This window comes from Aplysia californica, unplaced genomic scaffold, assembly GCF_000002075.1.
Source record: "Aplysia californica isolate F4 #8 unplaced genomic scaffold, AplCal3.0 scaffold00748, whole genome shotgun sequence".
NCBI classification, from domain to species: Eukaryota; Metazoa; Mollusca; class Gastropoda; order Aplysiida; family Aplysiidae; genus Aplysia; species Aplysia californica.
This window is the reverse complement of record NW_004798018.1, coordinates 252,683-272,513: the sequence shown is the minus strand read 5'-3', so window position 1 is coordinate 272,513 and position 19,831 is coordinate 252,683. Positions and strand designations below refer to the sequence as shown.

Genomic DNA, 19,831 nt, shown 5'->3' with positions numbered 1-19,831 from the left:
TAAGTGCTGAGGATTAGGTAAGAGAGAAACAAACACAACAAAGAAGGAGGGGAGACAACGATGATAGATATTTGATAGGAAAGAAGGAACAAAGCACTTCTTTCCTATCAAACATCTATCATCCTTATCTCCCCTCTTCCTTTTTTGTGTTTGTTACTCTCTTGTAACACCTACTCTAATCTTCACCGATGGCTGTAAGTTGGACTCAGCAGTAGGCACCCCTGCACTATCCACACTCAACCTGTCACAGTGGTTTTATGCACAAAAAAATTCTAAAATTGAGCAAACTGAGCCCAAAAATGTGAAATTATGCGATTATGATGAAAGATAAAGGAAAATAATAAGAAATTATGCAAAAAAATGATCAAATTTTGCTAAATTATGCGGGGAGCGTTAAACCCTGGGGACAGCTCAACATATGGGGTTTAATCCCAAGGCCTCTGTTTTTACTGCATAAAATCACCTTGCAGAGACCTTGTGGTAGAATGCTTTATATCACAGTTCACAATTGACTGTGAGGTAAACGAACAGACAGGCAGGAATTACGATAGACCACATTATCATGGTGGACTGGTACCATGTACCCATACAAAAAAACCTGACTTCTAATACTGACACCTATTTACTGCATCCATTTTTAAAAAGACGTTTTTATAATTTGAGAAAGGAAAAATATCACAACCCACAAAAACAATAACTCAGTCATGTTTACCATCATTCATACAATACTTGTGTGACAGACAAGTAGCAAATGAAAGACACAATAATAACTGACACTATAAAATAAAGCAATAGCGAAGAACAGGATGGGGGTTTAATTAATTTATACAGAATTCTCCACGTAAGATCCCATTGCTTACTATCCCAGTTCACTTAAGATCCCGCGGTTTTAAGAAAACAATTTCTACAACACAAAAGTCACACCAAAGATCCCGCTCTAAAGGTCTACATTTGGCTAAGATCCCGCATTTTAGATCATAATTTATGGAATAAAAACTCGGACAGGCACAGCAGACCAACCAAAAGTAAAAATTTGCAACCATTGTTGTGTCACTGATCAGCCACTCTCGTGAATGTGATCACATGTCTGTTGTAAATCTCAATGAAATGGTAATGTTTGCCCCAGACGGGATCACACCAAGATGTGAATTCACTGAAGCGTTTGTTTACCTCAAACATCGCACTCGCAAAAAAGCTCTCCACCTAAACTTACATCATACTCTGGGTGGGTTGGACCTACAAGTACGCTCCAGGCGGGATCACATGGAACTGTGAACTCTTCACTGACCATAGCAACAGTTGTCTCTTCTCCTGAATCTGTGAGACAGAATGAATTTTAATTTATGTGGTCACAACACAATGGTGTGTAACAGCATATGCAGGGAACTCGGTCAGAGATAGAAAGCTATAAACTTCGGACAGGTAAGGGGAGGAGCAACTGGATAATTGCGTAGATCTTGAGACTCATGATAGTAGGCTACATGTACCGGGTATAATAAATGAAAATGGCATGCCTCAAGCCAATGTGATAGGTCATCAAGGTTGACCACTCTTTACTCGCCAGAAGTCATAAACCCACCCAGGGGTCACGCAAGTTCATTTTACACTAAAGGGTGACCATTTTACTGGTTTTAAAAGGATCACAGCGAAGAATCATGAAGGTTAATTATTTTCTGAGTTCTCGTATTATGATAGTGAAAAAGTCCCCTGTCTCTGGTTGTTTATGAAACAGAACAGTCAACGAGCTTGTACAGAAAAGACATATAAACAGTGTGGCTGGTAACAACATAAAGTACTGACATGTGTTGCATCGGGGTGAAATTGAAATCAGGCGCTCATCAAAAAAATAAAACTGAAGAATAAACAGGCATTTATCCGTTGGACAATTTTTATCGAATTTTTTTTCGTTTTGGCTCCACACTTTCTGTGTCCCTAAAAAAACATATTTCTTTGTGGATTTCAATGTAAACGTTGACGAAAGGTACGAAAAATGTACATTTGCTGTTTTCAAGGACACTCAAGTTTTAGGAAGTCACCACACTTTGTCAGCCATTTTCTCACTAATTCTATCTCTGACACAGACACAAGGTAACCCCCACCCCTATCAATCACAAATATCCTGACTTCTACTTCTATTCAAGAAAGACGGGTATTATTCCCTATCAAAAGCAAGAAAAATGAACAAGCTTTAAGATGATGCCAATGTAACTCGATACTCCATGTGCCCCAAAATTGACAAGCACCTGATTCCATCGCATCGTGACATATACTTCAACTATACTATGGTATTCTGTACAAAAATTCACCATCCTCATTATAGATAGAGTTTCCATCTTGATAAACAATTCCTTGCTTGAGGTGCTTCCTTTTAGAAGAATCCTGAGAACTAAGACCTTTTACACATAATTTGTTAGGAATTTTAACATTGCTATCTGGTTTATGGCCCCCAGGTTGTTGCATAAAGTCTTCAGCACTGTTTCCAACGTCAGGTTTTGCTGCCCAATGCCGTGGGGGTGTAAAAGACCCATTTGCAAAGAATTCAGAAACCTCTGTAAGAACTTCTGACAATGTTTTCATCTCCCCACCAGTGATGAAACCTGTTTGTTTAGATTTATCTGATACAGAACTTTCAGCCCAACAATCTTTAACGATATCAGAAAAAGGTCCTTTCACACCGTCATTTTTTTTCATAGGGAAGGGTAAATCCAATCGTCCATTTGCATTCAAGATCAGGCTTTCGTTATCAGAACTAAAGAATCCCAAGTAGAGCATCTTTGAAACTGCTTCATCTTCATCCTCAAAAGATTCTAAAATTCCGGACCAGTTCCTTTGTATGTCACTGTCATGCCTTTGTATATCTTCAGTTCTATGAAGGCGAACTCTTGATTTCAGAATTTTGACAATACTTTCTTCAGACACGGGAAAAGAGTCAGCTAGTGCCTGGACAGTCCATGTCTCTGGGTCTCCACGATTCAGAAACCTTATTTGTTCCTTAGCTCTCCAGGTTAGTAAGTTCAAGCTTTTCCTTTTCTTGAAGAACTTTTTCTCTATTGTCTTGAAACGGATCTTCTTACTTGTGCTGATCAGAGCTCTGAAATGACAAACAAAAGAGAATTATAATATAATGTATCACACTAGCAACAAAAAAAAAGAAACAAAATATGGTCCAACACATTTCTGATTAGTGTTCCAAAATTCAAACACAATATCTAAACAGTATCATCAATATTGTTGTAAAAATTCTGTCACTTACACTTTCCCCATTGGCGCCTGTAATGTAGCGATTAGTGTTACACGCTTTGCTGTCACACACAGGAGACCGTAGTGTGATTCCAGAGTGTGGAAAAATTTTTTATCATGTATTTGGCATTTCTGCTGGGATGCTGTATTGTTCTCTCAGCCCCCGTTGGCCCTGACAGGCAGGGTCGGAGACCTACTTCCTAAATTATCTAAATACTGCATCGATGGGGACCTAAAATCACCTACAATTAAAACATATTAAAAAACCCACTTTCCTTTGTACAAAAAACATAAGCAAAATATATTTAAAATAAAGGCTTCACTTCAACCACTTTATACATTACACTGCATAAGAAACGAAGCAAAAATAAACTATCTTTATCTTCTCTTGGGTATCAGTATCTCGTTTAGCTCATATATTCCATCACTGAATTATAAACAAGAGATATAACCAGGACCCCAAACAATAGGAGCTCTCTAAAATGTGAACCTTGAAATAGGTTTAAGAACCCACTGTTTTGTTTATAAAATCGATGACCAGGCACAACGTACTTAGGTGGCGACCACTGTACATGCTATAATAACACCTGTACATATTATAGTGATAGAATCATAGAACTATACAGAGGAAGATGGAGGGATGGAAAATGCATTGCACTAAGATACAAATTCCTAAAATGCCTGTGGATGATAAGCAAGGAAAAAAGTCAACATCTCACTAAACTGATTCAGCCCGTAGATCATTTTGAATCCGGTAACTTGTGACCACTTCGTGACCTTACGGGTGGTCTCACAAAAAATGAATAAAGAAATATATATATAAATTAGATAAAAACCCTAAGTATGGCGATATAAAAATGTTCAGAATACAAAATACTATTCAATGACACCAGAAAAAAGGGTTTAAATGTAAGCAGTTAGGAAAAAAAGATGAGAGGCAAATGATGAGAAGAAAAGGGAGCTGAGCGGCTCTGTGTCAAAACACAGGAGGCAGTCAGCGGTTGTGAGCAGCGCTACGAGCTGAATCAGTTAAGGTCAATCACACACACAAAATTAACAGCCCTTGCATCCCCCCCACCCCCACCCCCACGTTTTTCTCTATGTACTCTTTAGTTCAAATTTGTCATACAATATGATGCTGTGGACATCATTCAAGTACAGTTTAACCTGTCCAAGATGGAATCGCAAGGGAGCCAGAAAAAAATTTAAGCCATAGACATTTTCTGTCTTGGATAGGGAAATTAAGGGGGAGGGGGTTCCCAGTTGCAAGTCAGAGGGCCAGCCCATAGCCGGTGAGATCAAGTAAGGGTCATCTGACCGGTCAGCAAGCCATGGTCAAAACTTCACACTTTCCAAGTGCCGGTCTAGTCTCTCTGCTGATATTGGCATGAGTTAGTCTTAAATATCCATTGTCACTAGTTCTTATATCCAATAGGACCACTGTTTGACCAATTAAAAATAAAAAAAATTGAATATTTCCATTGTTTCTACCCTTTGACCAATTCATCAGTGTAATATTAAGCACAATCAAACAAGGGCATCCCATCCATGTACAAAACAATGATTCAAAGAACTTTTTTCTTGGCCGGTTGTATGATCAGAGTGGCAGGCATTGGTCAAACCAGTTTCACACCTTTGGCTTCCCAGGAAAGTTTCTGTGCTGGAGCGCCATTCGAGCACTTTCACAAGCAGTGGTGAGATTTCACATTCATACCACGACGACCACCTGCAACGTTCCGGACACACATGGATAGGATAACAGCTACCCCCAAGCTGCATCCGTTTTCCCCCTTCCTCGCCTGGAGAGTGGCATAAAGGTTATTGCCGATGGAAACAAACATAGGAGTTTTGTTTCAAATCAGGGCAGAGTTGGCAAAGCATTTTCTGTCTTTGAAAGGTCAAAACTCTACAAGAGGATGGAATTTCTCTTCCCGTGTAGGGGTTGAACAGGTTGACGTTTTATAGAGGTAATTATAATGGAATTTATCGAAGGGAATCGGGAGATTCCGTTATGATAGGTTTCTGTCATGGACAGTTTCCATTGAAGCAGGTTCAACTGTACATGTAATTCAAAGTGGGTTTTTTTTTCTTAATTCAGAAAGTTTTTGAAAGGCTTATTTATAGAGAGAGATGTTCCTTTTTATTCTCTTCAGGGGAGCCCTTACACACACTGCCCCTCACCTAAATAACACAATATAATGATATGTGTCACAATGCAGAGGAATCAGGCACTCCTCAATTTTTGGGGATGTGGAGATATTGGTATCATTTGTAAGCTTATTCATTTGCCTTGCTTTCACCAGAAAAATATCCATCTATCTTGAACAGAAGTCGAGATATTTGCGATTGAAGGTGGTAGGGTCGCTTGGTTTCAGTGGTAAAATTAACTAGAAAATGGCCGCCAAAGTTTGGTAACATCAATAGGTTCAGAGTCTTTGAAAACGGAAAAATCCCATATTTTGTGCCTTTAAAAAACGTTTTTCAGTAAAATTCACGTGGAAATGAGTTTTTACATGTGGACATAAAATGTGTGGAGCAAAAAAACAAAAATTCAATACAAATTGCCAAACTGGCAGAAAAATGCCTGTTTCTCCAATTTCATCATTTTGACAAGCGCCTGATTTCAAACCTCGATGTCTCACACATATATATATATATATAAGAACATACAATTAATTACACACACACATACATAGATCCATACTGGTTCAATCCACTTTTGGCATTCACCTCACCTTTCAATTCATATTCTTGAAAATTCATTCCTAAAACTGTTATCTCTACAAAATCACACTTTGTCCTCTTCAATAACATATAGGTAGAGTCAGCAAATAATATTGTTGACTCTTCATAATTTTCATATAATAGCCCTCCCACAAACAAAAATAGGGAACAGGAACAAAACTCACGAGCATCACACACTGAACTTTGTGAAGACCTGCGCACTTTACTATGATTTACTAGTTGTCAAATAAACAGGGTGTTATTCTTTGAACCCCATCGGATACTGTGAACGTCCGGCGGTAATAACCCTGTTCCCCATCGGACGCTCAGTACTAGTGACAACGGTTTCGTTTTATTTAGTTCTAGTTCTGGCTTGTTTTTGGGAACTATTCCCCAACCAAGTTTTTAGTAATGACTAATTGAAGCCTTTGTTCCTGCTATTTAGAAGTTGGAGGCAAGCTTTTGGGGTTATAATGAGACATAGTGCACTAGGTTTAGGTGACTGCAGAAAAAAACTCAAGGAAATGGTAGAAAAAACTCAGGGCTTAAAGAGTTAAGTGACCTGTTGTATGTTACTATTGGGAAGCAAAAAAGCTCAAAGTCAGACCCATACTCCTTGGCTCTTTCTTACTTCTGTCTTTCGGCCACACCCCTGATCTTCTGTACGGTAGGAAAGGATCTACACCTAGCCTTCTCGAACAAGGGCGAAAAATCTCGGAGGTCCCGTGTGCAAGTTGCGAACGTTAAAGATCCCTTGGTGGTCTAAAATCGATAAGAGTAGGCTTCGGCCTCCACCCGGGCAAAATTCAAAATTTCCTACCAACTGAAAATGTTTAATGTGTCCCGTGCGCTGATATGACCTTATGTAGTTGCGAGTGGCGGAAAACACTTATCAAAAAAAAAAAAGTCAGACTCTAGGCCACAACATCAACATGGCTTTGCCAAATATATTGTACATTAAAGTTTAAAGCTTTCCTACAAATTATCAATACAAGCATACTGGTCAGATTTATTCCCAGATAAATTGTTCTATACTAGTAGTAGTAATGTACATGAGAAAGTGTGTGAGTTGTATGCGTGTAGTGTGAGTGCGTGTGAACACACGTGTGAGTGTACACACATGTGGTTGTGTGTGTGTGTGTGTGTGTGTGTGTGTGTGTGTGTGTGTGTGTGTGTGTGTGTGTGTGTGTGTGTGTGTACACGTGCGTATGTGCCAGTGTGGATGTTGAACTAAATTGTCTCACAGTGTGTATCTTTGATCTTTTGATTTTTCAGTATTCTGCACTGTGCGAAGCTCAGAGTGTAAAAGCCCCCACTTGTTAGGGATTTAAAACATTATTATTATAAATCCACAGTAGTATTATCACTATTATCTCTGCCATGCCCTGGCTCTTATCCGCTACTCGAACTGCCAAGTTGCGGTCATCCCCAATCACTATAATAGGCCTATATCTTTCACCTATTCCCTGACTATAAACTCTGATAGAATATTTAGGCTGAGTCCATACACAAGCAATTGGATGCACAGTAAGTAAAATTTTGCTATACTAACAAAATTACATGCAAAGTATCATAGTTTGCTATACGCACGAAATTGTTTGTAAAGGCTAACCTGTGTAAAACGGCCACCTATTGTTAAGGAGAAAAGTGGCCGTGGCGTATAACACAGGAGGCTGTCTTAGGCAGGACTGGTCGAAATGAAGAAAGCAAATCATTCTCTTCTGAGGTCCAAACCCGGGCTGATCTCAGACTTTAGACTACTATAGGGCTAATTCAAAAGGGTTTTTGTTTTCTTTTAAAAAAGGGGGGTGGGTGGTGTAAGAAGTGTTTTTTGTGTTGTTTTGATGAGTTGTTTCTTTTGGTAAGCTTTTTTTTTTGTTGCTGATTTTGTGCAAGGATAGAATAAACGAAACATTGCGTAAGTAAGACTATAAAGACCGAGTGCCATGGTAAAACAAACACACGGGTCGCCACCACTCAGAGAATGAGCTATGCTTCTGTTGCAAGTTCATGTCAATGTCCATTACTACTTTGTTACAGATTAGGTAAACAAAACAGTGACCAGTCACCTCACACACGATCTGTGCATGAGTTGTGGGCGGGGCTTATAGTTATGACTTTAGTTTAGAGTAGGCGTTGGTTATGACGCACCATGCTTCCCTCACCAGCTAGAAAATGTATTGTTAGGCCAACCCATTGGTCAACTTGGGAACATTCACTGGAGGGACTAACAATAAGATCAGGTGAATGGATTATGATGGCCTATCCACAGCGTGAGGGGCTGATTCAAAATTCCTGACAAAGCATTGGGCAATGGGAGACCACGTCTGGCCGCCTGAGGCAGGTAAATTTGACAGAGGGTTGATAAAATAAGGTGCTCCCCCCCCACCCCCCCAATCCTTTTTCCTTTTTTTCCCTTTGGTTCTTTTATGTGTGGATTAATTTGGGTTATAAATCTTTTAACAATCTCAGCAATTCTCGTTCCATAAATTTAGTCTGTACCAGTACCATTCTGTACCTCCTATTTTCATCCCCAAACAAAGTTGTGCACACACAAACGCACACATATACACACACCCCAAGCAGTCAGAGATGAATCCAACCTCTTATCGCCTATCTAGTGACGTAACCCATCCCGCACTAAGCAGCAAAGCAGGCCCGCCACGACATGGACAAACGCCCAGAGACGAAGTGCAATATCTTGGTAATAGATACACTCTTTTTCATTACAGCACGGAATTGCATGCATAGCAAAATATGATACCTAGCACGCACTTGCGTGCGTATAGCAAAAAAATGTATTGGTGCTCGCAATTGCGTTGAAAAGCAAAAAATGAGTTGGTGCATGCAATTGCGTGTGTACAGACACTCACAAATATTTTATAACTATTTTAAAAAACGCAGTGGCTAGGTTCACGGCGCCGTGAATGTAGTTGGCTGGCGCTGTTGAGGCTACGTTCACGGCACTCAAGCTTCGTTTAGACGGAGCGTCCACTGCCGGTTTTAGTCAGTGACTACAGTGACGTTCATATTTTGGCCAGCTTCAAATGTTCCATCCCATGAGACGAAGGAAAACGAAAAAGCCTGGGAACCGACACAGAGAGAAAATGACGGGAAGAATTCTTATCATAATAGCAAACACCCTCTCTCTCTTTCTGTCTGTCTCTCCCCTTTCTCTTTCCTTCTCTCTTTCTCTCCCCCCCCCTCTATTTTCTCTGCCTCTGTCTGTCTGTCTGCCCCCCCCCCCCTTCTCTCTCCCTCTCTCTTTCTCCCCCCCCCCCTCTCTCCCTCTCTCTTTCTCTCCCCCCCCCCAACCTTCTCTCTCCCCTTCTCTCCCCCCCGCAACCTTCTCTCTCTGCCTCTCTCTCTCTCTTATTCTCTCTGTGAGTGTGTGTGTATGTGTGTGTGTGTGTGTGTGTGTGTGTGTGTGTGTGTGTGTGTGTGTGTGTGTAGTGTGTGTGTGTGTGCGTGTGTGTGTGTGTGTGTGTGTGTGTGTGTGTATGTGTGTGTGTGTGTGTGTGCGCGCGTGCGTATTATGTCTTTGGCCCAGAACGAGATATTCATTCTTTCATTCAAACTATTTGCAAGCGTATTTCATATCATGTATACACTTTTATACAGTAAAGAGATAAGGAAAGTTGATAGCACGGTTATTTTTTGAAAATTTCTTGCAACTACGAGACTCGTATGTTCAATGCCCTTCAGAGCTTCCAAAACACCAACAACGAAGAGCTGAGCTGAGCAGAAAACTAATGAAGATTGAAAAACAGAGCAGTTACAAATGCCTCACAAAACCTGGACGTAACAGTTACTTGTGTTCATTAGTTTTAATTTTGTTTTTGTTCAGGAGCTGTTGGTTTCTTACCGAGCTCGAAACCTCTTTTGCGCACAGACCCTGTACGATTTTGAACATCTGTCAGTGAGGAAGAGAGGCCACGAAACTGTCATGGTTTTGGGTGGCCTGGGGTGAAATGAACAAAGCCGCTCTCGTGAGAATCACCGGATGCCTTGGTTAAGTGGACTACATCGCGCAAGTGCTGGAACGTCATGTCTTACCCTTATTTTCGTCACGGTGTTATTCAAGTAGTCATCCCCATGCGAAACACGGCATTTTCTCATAGGGCCAATGCCATTACAGATTTCTTAAAAAACTAAATCAAGTCAACGTTCGAATAGTTAGCAGCAAACAGCCCCGATATGAATCCTACAGGTATGTGAAGTCCCAAGAAACAGCGGCTGAAGAAAAACGACTTTGCCCCCAATTCAGACCCTTTGTTTGCAACTCTCTGTGACATTTGAAATGAAGTGACTGATAAATATATCCCAAACTAAATTGAATTGATGCCCAAAGGTTTCGTGCACAACACAAAGCCAATGGTTCCTAAGCAAAATAACAATGAACACAATTAGTGTTGAGTCGAAGTTTTGTGTGGTATCTCAAGTATCTGTGATTGCTCTGTTTTCCGTTATGTTTGAAACTATCGTGACAAAATATTGTAATAGAATATTGTTTATTGCAAAGACACAATTCTCCATTCATTGGGCATTCAATATATCGCTATTCGATCAATATTGATACTCTTCAATAAATGCGCAAAGACAATTTTACGTTTCTTTGATTTCGCACAATTTTGCCAAGCCTTATTTTTTTAAGGTCAAATTTGAGTGACAATATCTCGGCGTCTCTTAAAATAGATTAAATATTAATGTGTCAGATGATGAAGAATTTATTTAGCATTAAATTGGTATGCTGCATGAGTGGGTAATGCAAGGCTTTAACACGATGACTGGGTGATTACATTTTCAAGTTTCTTTTGGACGCCACGGTATAACGTACTACGTTTACAGTAAGTTTTGCACGTCCAAACTTTTAGGAGTTTTCTCTCAAATTGGGCTCTTTCAGGGGGGTGGGAGGGGGGGGGGGCACAAAAATATATCATGCGAAAAGTTGTTAAGATATCGTCATAATTTTCGGTATACTGATAGATGAAACATTTTTCTAGTGTAATAAGTAGTGACGTCCAAAAAAAAAATCTTGAATAAATGATTTTATTATAAATTTAATCCGTTGTTTGGATCTGAGATTTTTTAGGTAAAAAATTCCCATATTTAGGACCTCGATTCTGGAAAAGCTTTTCCTCCTACATTAAAAATGCCAAGTCCATCCTCTAAAACAGCCACGGAAGGCTGCAAAACCACTTATTGTAACATTTAAAATCATTTATAACCTTATGATAGATTTTTTAGAAATGTGAGCATTTTCTATATATATGACATTCTAATATGACAGGCGTTACCATAGCAATACAAAAGAATTTTCAAAATTTTACTTCATGACTTAATTCTCCACTCTTTTTATATTGATGCTACCCAATGATGCTACCACATTTGTAAGCAATTTCAAAATTTCCCAGCATCATGCCTTAAACCGGCAGTGGACGCTCCGACTAAACGAAGCTTGAGTGCCGTGAACGTAGCCTCAACAGCGCCTGCAAACTGCATTCAGGGCGCCGTGAACGTAGCCTGCCAACTACAATCAGGGCGCCGTGAACCTAGCCTGCAGACTACGTTCACGGCGCAGTGAACGTAGCCACTGCGTTTAAAAAATTGAATTTATAACTCAAATATTTCATATGATTGTGAATTTAGATTCTACCAGGGAAGAGCTTTTATGTCTCATACTCATAGGCTACATAAATGTTATTTAGCTTTATAAACTTTTTGATTTTACCTCATATAATTTTCTTTGAGTTCCACAGGGTTCCCGAGTGTGTTTACTGAATTTTCTACAGCAAGGCTGTCAGTAAAAACATCTTCATCAACCAGTCTCATTTCTTCTAGAAAACGGGAAGACTCGATGCGCCTCTGTTGTCTTTCCTTTTTCCTGCTGTCATGACGCGGGGTCAGAGATCTTAGAGATGCTAAAGGTTCAGTTCGTCTGGTTCTGACGTTCTTCACCCGCTGAGGGAATAGCAGTGGTAAATCGTCTGTCTTGTCTGGCCTCTTGCTACTGTATGAACAACCTTGATTCTGAACAACAATTTTTTTGCTGCAGGGCAAATCAAACTTGCGCACAGTATACATCAGTCTAAAGCATCGTCTGAAGAGAGGCTGGGCCATTTCATCAACGTTCAAGTGCAGTGTCTGTCCACTGCGCGCACCTAAACAAACCAAATGAGGTCAAAAGTGCCTTGCTATTGACATGTTGTGTGTTCCGAATGGCCCACTCACTCGTGTGTAGTGTGTACGCCTAGCCAAGGTGTGCGGAGAAGGGGTGGGTGGAGGCAACAGGTTAGGCTAGTTAGCCAGAGTTACTTTCCCTTTATTGAGCAAACAAACATGTCAGCCAAAAGTAGGGTTGCGAAGAAGGAAGAGTGAATGCCTCCAGGGATCGGTACGGATTTCGGACATGGCGAAAAGATTCAAGGCATATCTCAATAATTTTGAGATGAAGGAGAAAGGAAAAGCGGTGAGTATGAACCTTTGGCTTCGATAATTTTGATAATGGATGGAATAGATAGAACAATGATACAACTCGTCTGACAACCATCCATATTTTGTGTCAATTTCCCTTTTCTTTCATGAGCATGGTTTTATGTGCCCCACCCCCAGGTTCAGGCCAGGTTTGCTGTGTTGAAAGTTTTTGAGCGCTGTAACAGAGTGCATGCGTTCATATTAGGCTGATTATTTGAGTAAAATTTCATAACGAAGTAGATCAAGTTTTGTTATCACCACGAAAGGAGACAAACGGTTTTCTTCCATTCAAACTTACAATACATTTGTCACACTATTCTACTACTGACTGTACTATCTTCTAGTTCTAGGATCTAGATCTAGACAATTCACTACTAGAATCTAGATCTACTACTAGATTCTACTACTACACCACTATCATGACATAGATCTAGATCTAGATCTAGATCTAGATATCTAGATCTAATAATAACTGTCTCACACTTAATTCTCAATGTATGTTGTTTTGAATTATTATAGAGTAGAAGAGAGATCTGTCTGCTATTATTCTGAAGAATGTTCGACTGAATATCTAGCCTACTGATATTCAGTTTAAATTAAACAAAGTGGCTATTCGGACTCGAGCCTGAATAGCTTCCCGTGGCTATATGGACTCAAACTCCAATGCTCGGTATTATCCTGATTTTATTTGAACATAATGTAAAGTATACTGTTAGAAAAGCTTTTCCTTTAACTATAGACCACTGTTACTTTGAATGACTGTTGTTCCCTTTGGAAGGGTTTTAACTTAATTCCTGACTGGACTTCCTATTATTGATCAATGATTTTTGTCTTTCTCGTCCAATGAAGCGGGTTCAGACTACCTATTGATAGAGTTATAATCCTTTGTTGTTCTGAAACTTTTTTTCACTGCTTTGATCTCAGATTGCCATTTCCCTGTTTGCCTTTGTTGTGTAGTATTTCAGATTTTGCAACTGTTGTTCACTTTTGACATCAGTAATACTTTAAAATGTTGCCTGATCGTAGAAACTAAGGAAGGCCAAGGTCGAATTGCCTGTCCGCTTCACATCTGGTACACTCGTTGTTTGCGCGTGCGCATATGAGTTTTGAGTCCGAATAGCCACGGGAGGCTATTCAGACTCGAGTCCAAATAACCGCTGCCTTCAGTTAAATCTAGTTTAACTTTCCCAGTCTTATTATATCAACTTTTAGTAGAGCTACTGTTACTACCTACTAGATCTATCTACCACTGAAATATAGCTGGTTCATTTTCGTCTGTCTGCATCAAAACATTTCTATCATATTGATTTGCCAGTTCGAATGTAACTTTGCATGGCACTTCTGAAGGCCAGCGACCACACAAGAATCTTTTTTTAAAAATCCTGATCCAGTGATTGAAATGTTTCTGATATATATTACACACATGTTATCATATTGGATTTACAGTAAAACAAAGCCTTCAAATTGGACAGTGACACCACCATTCCCCCACATTTCAGTATCAAGATCATTTCATAGAGGCGTGCGTTAAAGTGTGAGGTCAACTTTTTTAAATGTTTTTTTTTAAAGTGTACTGTAAAACCCCTATTATTTTTTAAGTACTCTTTAGGCTTACGTCAAAGGAAACAGGTCAGATCCTTTGTTTGCAGTGACCTTCATTATTAATGGCCTTTTACTACTTTTAGATTCTGTTGGTAATGCAACTTTTAGACTCCAATGCAAAGACCTGGGAAGATTAAAGAGAGCAGTATATATTTGTTTTTATCTCATTTTAACAACTGCTGACAGACAAATTAGATAGAGAGCCTACTGAAGTGGTGGTTTAGATTCTCTACCTCTACTTGTTTACCCCAGGGACAAATGTAGCGTAAATCCCAATGTATGTACATTTTTAAATCTTAGAAGAAAATCTCATCTTGAGAAGCATCAATGTATGAATGTGGGCTCCTCAGTCAAAAGAAGTCAACTGCTGAGTAGAGTTTCCATTCCCACATCTTTGAATTTGCTTTGATGGATACATTGCCTTGATTTGCAAATGCAGTTGACTGATTGTACCAATACCTTTGGAATGACTACTACAAATCTTTGAGCTGTGCCTTTTTTTTTTTACACAAGGTGGAAAACCTGCCTTCAGGGTACCTTCAAGCGCTTTTAAAGTCTATAACGGCATCATCTAATAAACAGGGAGTGTTCCGTCATAAATCCATTTTTGAAAGACAGCGATAAGATAATTAACAATGTTATCACGCTTTGTTCTTTTGAAAGGTCAGCCCTTACCCACATGCGGGACCTTGTGGCTTCTGATAAACATGTGACCAGTGATATATATCCCGACATTTATTTCTTCCTCTTTTTCCTTTCTTACTTTGACTGAGCAGTTGCTGGGTTATCATTGACAGGTTTTTTTTGTTGAGTTCACATGAATCGTTTTAATTCTTTTTTCCCCATTCATTCTCACCTATCAGGGACAAGCAAAATTTCAAAGACAAAAGTCAACTAACATAAATTTTGCAAGTTTTTGGAAACCAATACTATATTGTATCGACATTTTATGTGTTCATTTAAGACGTTGGCATTGGTAGTCTAGTACTCAGACTACTGAACTTGTAATCATGAGGTTGCAGATTTGAGGGTTTTTATGGCTGAGCTCGGCCCAAGGTTGTGTCCTGGGGAAATGTATTTTACGCAAATTTTCCACATTTCACTCAGGTGTGAATGGGTACCATACACAGACAGCAAAAGATCTTGTCATTTATGTCTTAGCGCCTGTACAATGGCAGCATGCTCCTATCAAGTCTGCTGGGTTGAAGCACATGGAGCTTGCTATTCAGCAGGAATATTTGTTGTACGGTTTTTATTTTTATTTATTATTATATAGAGCGCTGACTGACTAACGGGCAATTGTTTTTCTCTCAATATTGTACTTGGTTAATTGTAGCTTGTATCTCGAAGGGAGTGGCAGTATCCTCTTTGCTTTTTTGTTGTTGTTGTTGCTGTTCTTGCTTTGTTTGGCTTTCATCTCTACTTTTTTACCTAATGAATAAATATGTGTATCAGTTTTTCATTTTATACTATTTTCATTGTGTTGTCAAGGATTAGGTCTACTTTAGTAAGGCAGACAGTAACTACAAAAGTAACAGACTGATCTGACCTGCTTATCACAATGCCTTCTCAATATTAGTATTAGTAATGTTTGATAAGTGGTCAACAGTCATTTGTAATTGACTTTTTAGTTCATGTTTTGGGTTTTTTTAATAATGAAAGTCACTGCTTTTATTTTTTGCTGTAGGTAAATGCACAAAATTTCAAAAAGAGAAATGGGCTAAGAGGTCAAATGCAACCCCCATCATGCCATTGGTATACATGTAGTGTGTATGAATAGGCTAGTCTATTATAGTAATACCACGGTTGATTTTTTTCTCCCTGTGGGATGATTCATTTGTAGTTTCTTCCGACTTGCTCTGCATCACCAAAAAAAAACTCACCAAATTTGTTTTCTTTAGATAACCAAAGCCTTTCTCTTATATATATCTGTATTTAATTACTAAAACAACTTTCTCAAAAATTTTTAATGTGAAGTATGTAATCAATGTTCAAATAATCTGCAGGTGATCGATAGTGTACTTTTGAGGATAGCAATGATGAATATTTCATTTACAGAATTAAAAATGCTCTTGAAAATAGTATAAAGTTTTCTTTTAGCCAAATTCTTTGAAAGAGTTGCAAGGTTTCCAAGGTTGTGGACAAATCAGTGCATGAGATTTTGTCTCAATACCATGTGACTTTATGGTGATATTGGTGATAATCAAAGTGACGGGGAATGTAATGTAAGCGATAATGAATCTGGTGTGAATAGAGTTTTGAGCCAGTTCAACCATCACCAACATTCAAAAGAAGAAAAAAGGAACAAGTGAAGAAAAAAACCACTCCTCTTCCTCCTCCTCCTTCTCCATGTCCTCCTCCCTGCCCTCCTCGTCCATGTCCTCCTCACTGTCTTCCTTCTTCTTCTTCTTCTTCTTTTCTTTTTCTTCTTCTTCTTCCTTCTTCTTCTTCTTCTCCTCCTCCTCCTCCTCCTCCTCCTCCTTCTTTTTCTTCTTCTTCTCCCATCCATCTGTCGTTTAAAATTCTATTTTTTGTATCAGTTAAGAATTTTGTGGCAGTTGCCTTTTGTTTGCTCTTCAGTTTTGAAGGTAACACTTAGTATTAGATTTATGTCGTTTGCAAGTTGCAAATGATGTCCACGATAGTAAAAACAGACCAAAAGCAAACAATTTTACCTCATGTTGATTCTTCTGTAGTATGAATGGGCACGTATATCTTCTGTGCTATGCCATGCCTGGATTCACTGTGAGGAGTGGGCTAAAGAAATTTTTTTAGGGCAAAAATATACATTTCTTTTTCTTTTTCTTTCGTTTCCAAATAAGAATAGTCCTACAAATTTCTGTTGACTGTAATAAACAGATCAAAAGTACGGATTAAGAGTACTCTCACACCCCTAGTGTGCAGAAGACATGAATCTGATTCTCTTGTGGTAAATGATATTTTTTTTAATCAAGTATTTCTGTCTGTCTGTTGGGATGTTGTATCCCCATCTTTCTAGTTTGTGCCTGACGGATATGGTAGAGCAGCCCTCTTCCTAAATTAGCTCAATTGTGTTGCTAGGAGTATAAAACATTTATAATTACTATGACTGTTTTGTGACCCACAGATTAAGTTAATGACTTTCACTTTCAGATATTGCTGTCAGTTGTTTTTCCAAGCACTTTTAATAATATGTATGTGGGATAATATCTAGCAACAATAGTAAGCTTCTAGAAGATTAATGTCACTCTTCAGTTAAGTTTTAGTAAGTGTTTTACTGCACTTGCAACACAATAATGTCTTGAAAGTGCAGAGAGTTAAAGGTGTGACATGAGAGAAACAAACACAAAAAGGAAGGAAAGATTAGGACGACAGATGCTTGACAGGACAGAAGGAGCGAACCACACCAGACCAACCATCCGCTAATGTCACTCTGTCTTCTCTATTAAGTGGAGGAAGTAAATTAGTCACTTCTCAAAACGACTTCCGTGTGCAGGCTGGAGTGAAGAAAATAGTTTGGGTAAAAAAAAATGTTTTGCATTATATGTGATGTTTGATTATAGTGAGTTAAGTGGAAGTCTGAAAGATATAATTTTTGAGGAAGTCAGATTTTAGAGATAGATCTATTTACTGATCACAATTCCATCATGATTTTATTTTTAACTCGACAGTTTTACGCGTGGACCTCAAATTCATCTCAAATGTGTCAATGTGTATTAAGCAGAGAGAGAGAGAGAGAGAGAGAGAGGGGGGGGAGGGAGGGGGAGGGAGGGAGAGAGAGAGATTAATCTGAGTCTGCTGGCTTGGCTCTGCTGTGAATAAGAATGAGTTTATTGCCCTTTTGTTATGTTTGTCGCCTTTGCATCCTCTGTGGTGCAATATCTGAGACTCGTCTCCATTGTTATGTGCGGGGAAAAATGAAGTGATTCCCATGTTGGGAATTTATTTAAAAAAATAGAGTACACGTTTACATTGTACCTTGTCGATCTCCTAGGATACTCTTTCCCACCCAGTCCGGGTTTGCTCAAACTGAACAATTATTATTCTCTAAAATAATATCAACGGTATACATTGTACATATTATATTATGGTCAAAGTGGTGGGATATCTACGCTTCGGACAGGGCATCATTGAGTTTTCTGTGTGCACACGGATGCGTCCTTCCGGCCCCCTCTTTTTTAGATAAAATATAAAAACAAACTCAAATCTGGGTGATAAGTGCATGCAAATTTGATTACCGCCGATTCACATCACTGTACCATGATTCTTATTGAGAACTTTAGTTGAATTAAAGCTATAAAGATTTCACTTATGTGTGTACAGGGATCACAGTGTGTGGTCACATTTTGAAGCTTCATTCGAAACATTCATATTGACGCATTACATGAGAAGCCTCTCTTCCACACACTTGTGTATTGATTACGCATTCACCCTTCACACTCACGTGCCTCGTCGGTTATTGTTTCGACCTCGTCATTCAAAGCACATTTAGATCCGTTGTGTGATTCAACACTGGCGACAAAAAAAGTTACACAACAGGATGTGAATGGGTGTTTGAAGGGTGCTCTGATGTGGTTTGCTCTTTCTTTTATGTCAAACATTTATCTTCCTAATCTCTCTTCCTTCTTTTCTTGCGTTTTTACTCCCTTGTAACACCTCTAATCTTCGGCACTTATATGATCTTATTGTGTTCCAAGTGCCGTAAAACTTACGAAAAACAGAATGTGACCTGCTGCTACATACTAGGCCTAGCTCTACTGTTCAATGACAAACTGGTGGCGGTTGGCGGATGCTTTGGTCGGGTTTGATCCTTCTTTCTTATCGATCATACATCTGTCGTCCATTATTATTCTCTTCTCCTTCTTTTCTTTGTTTAAACTCTAGAATGTGTAACAACTCTAATCTTTGGTACTTATATGACCTGTATGTGTTGCAAGTGCCGTGAAACTCTTACGAAAACTGAAACAAGTGACAAACTTGCCACGAATGAACGTCTGATACATGTAAATGATGTATCGTTATCTTTTATTTTTCGTTGAACAGATCTCTCGTTATGCACGAATTTAGTCATAAGAGTCTTAAGAGGCTGTACCATCCGACAAGGAGAATTAAGTGGCGGCTTGGATGATTCTATGTCGTGATTGTAAACTCCCCTACTGCTTTCACAGTTCACGGATTACCCTCATATATGTGAAAATGGTGAAATGGTATGAGTTTAACGTCCTTATCGACACTATTGGGTTATTTAAGAGGCGGGACCTCCCAATTTAGCGTCCGTCTCCAAGTGGGAAGTTCGTGTAAAGTGCCTTTCCCAAGGACACAACGTCGGACCGAGCTGAGGTTCGGACCCCGAACCCGCAATCTCACGATTACGAGTCCGGTAGCCTAACCACTAGGCTACCGACGCCACCACCCTCATATGTCAGCGAGATCAAAATAGGCTTGGACTGAGGAGCTTCTGCACTTTATGTTTCCGAAAATGTAGATGTTTTTACGCCTTGATTGACCCAATTTAGATTATTTAGGAGGCGGGTTTCCGATCCTGTTTGTCAGGGTCAACCCGGGGTGATCAATATAATCTCCCAACTCTGACGCAGACGCCGGTACTTATGCTGCGCGCATGAGAATCAGAATATAATCTATATATCTATTATCTATTTGTGGTGGCCGAATGTTGCTATTCAAAAGGCTTTTTAATCGCTTCATCGATCGACATGCAGTTTTCGCAAAAAAATTCTTTAAAATATTCCCCAGATCATGGCGCCCTTGGGTTTTTTTCAGTTTTGAGACAGTTTTGCTGCAAAAAGCTAAA

At 39.3% G+C, this 19,831-nt stretch overlaps 1 protein-coding gene across 1 annotated transcript; it reads right to left on the bottom strand.

Moving 5' to 3' along the window:
* Nucleotides 1-1,881: 1,881 nt before the first annotated feature.
* LOC101853351 lies at nucleotides 1,882-12,243 on the bottom strand. The gene is made up of 2 exons (XM_005109097.3): nucleotides 11,696-12,243; nucleotides 1,882-3,091 (listed from the first exon to the last, which is right to left on the bottom strand). Exons 1-2 carry the CDS (start codon nucleotides 12,082-12,084, stop codon nucleotides 2,281-2,283), a joined length of 1,200 nt encoding a protein of 399 aa, XP_005109154.1. The 5' UTR covers nucleotides 12,085-12,243; the 3' UTR covers nucleotides 1,882-2,280.
* Nucleotides 12,244-19,831: the final 7,588 nt, after the last annotated feature.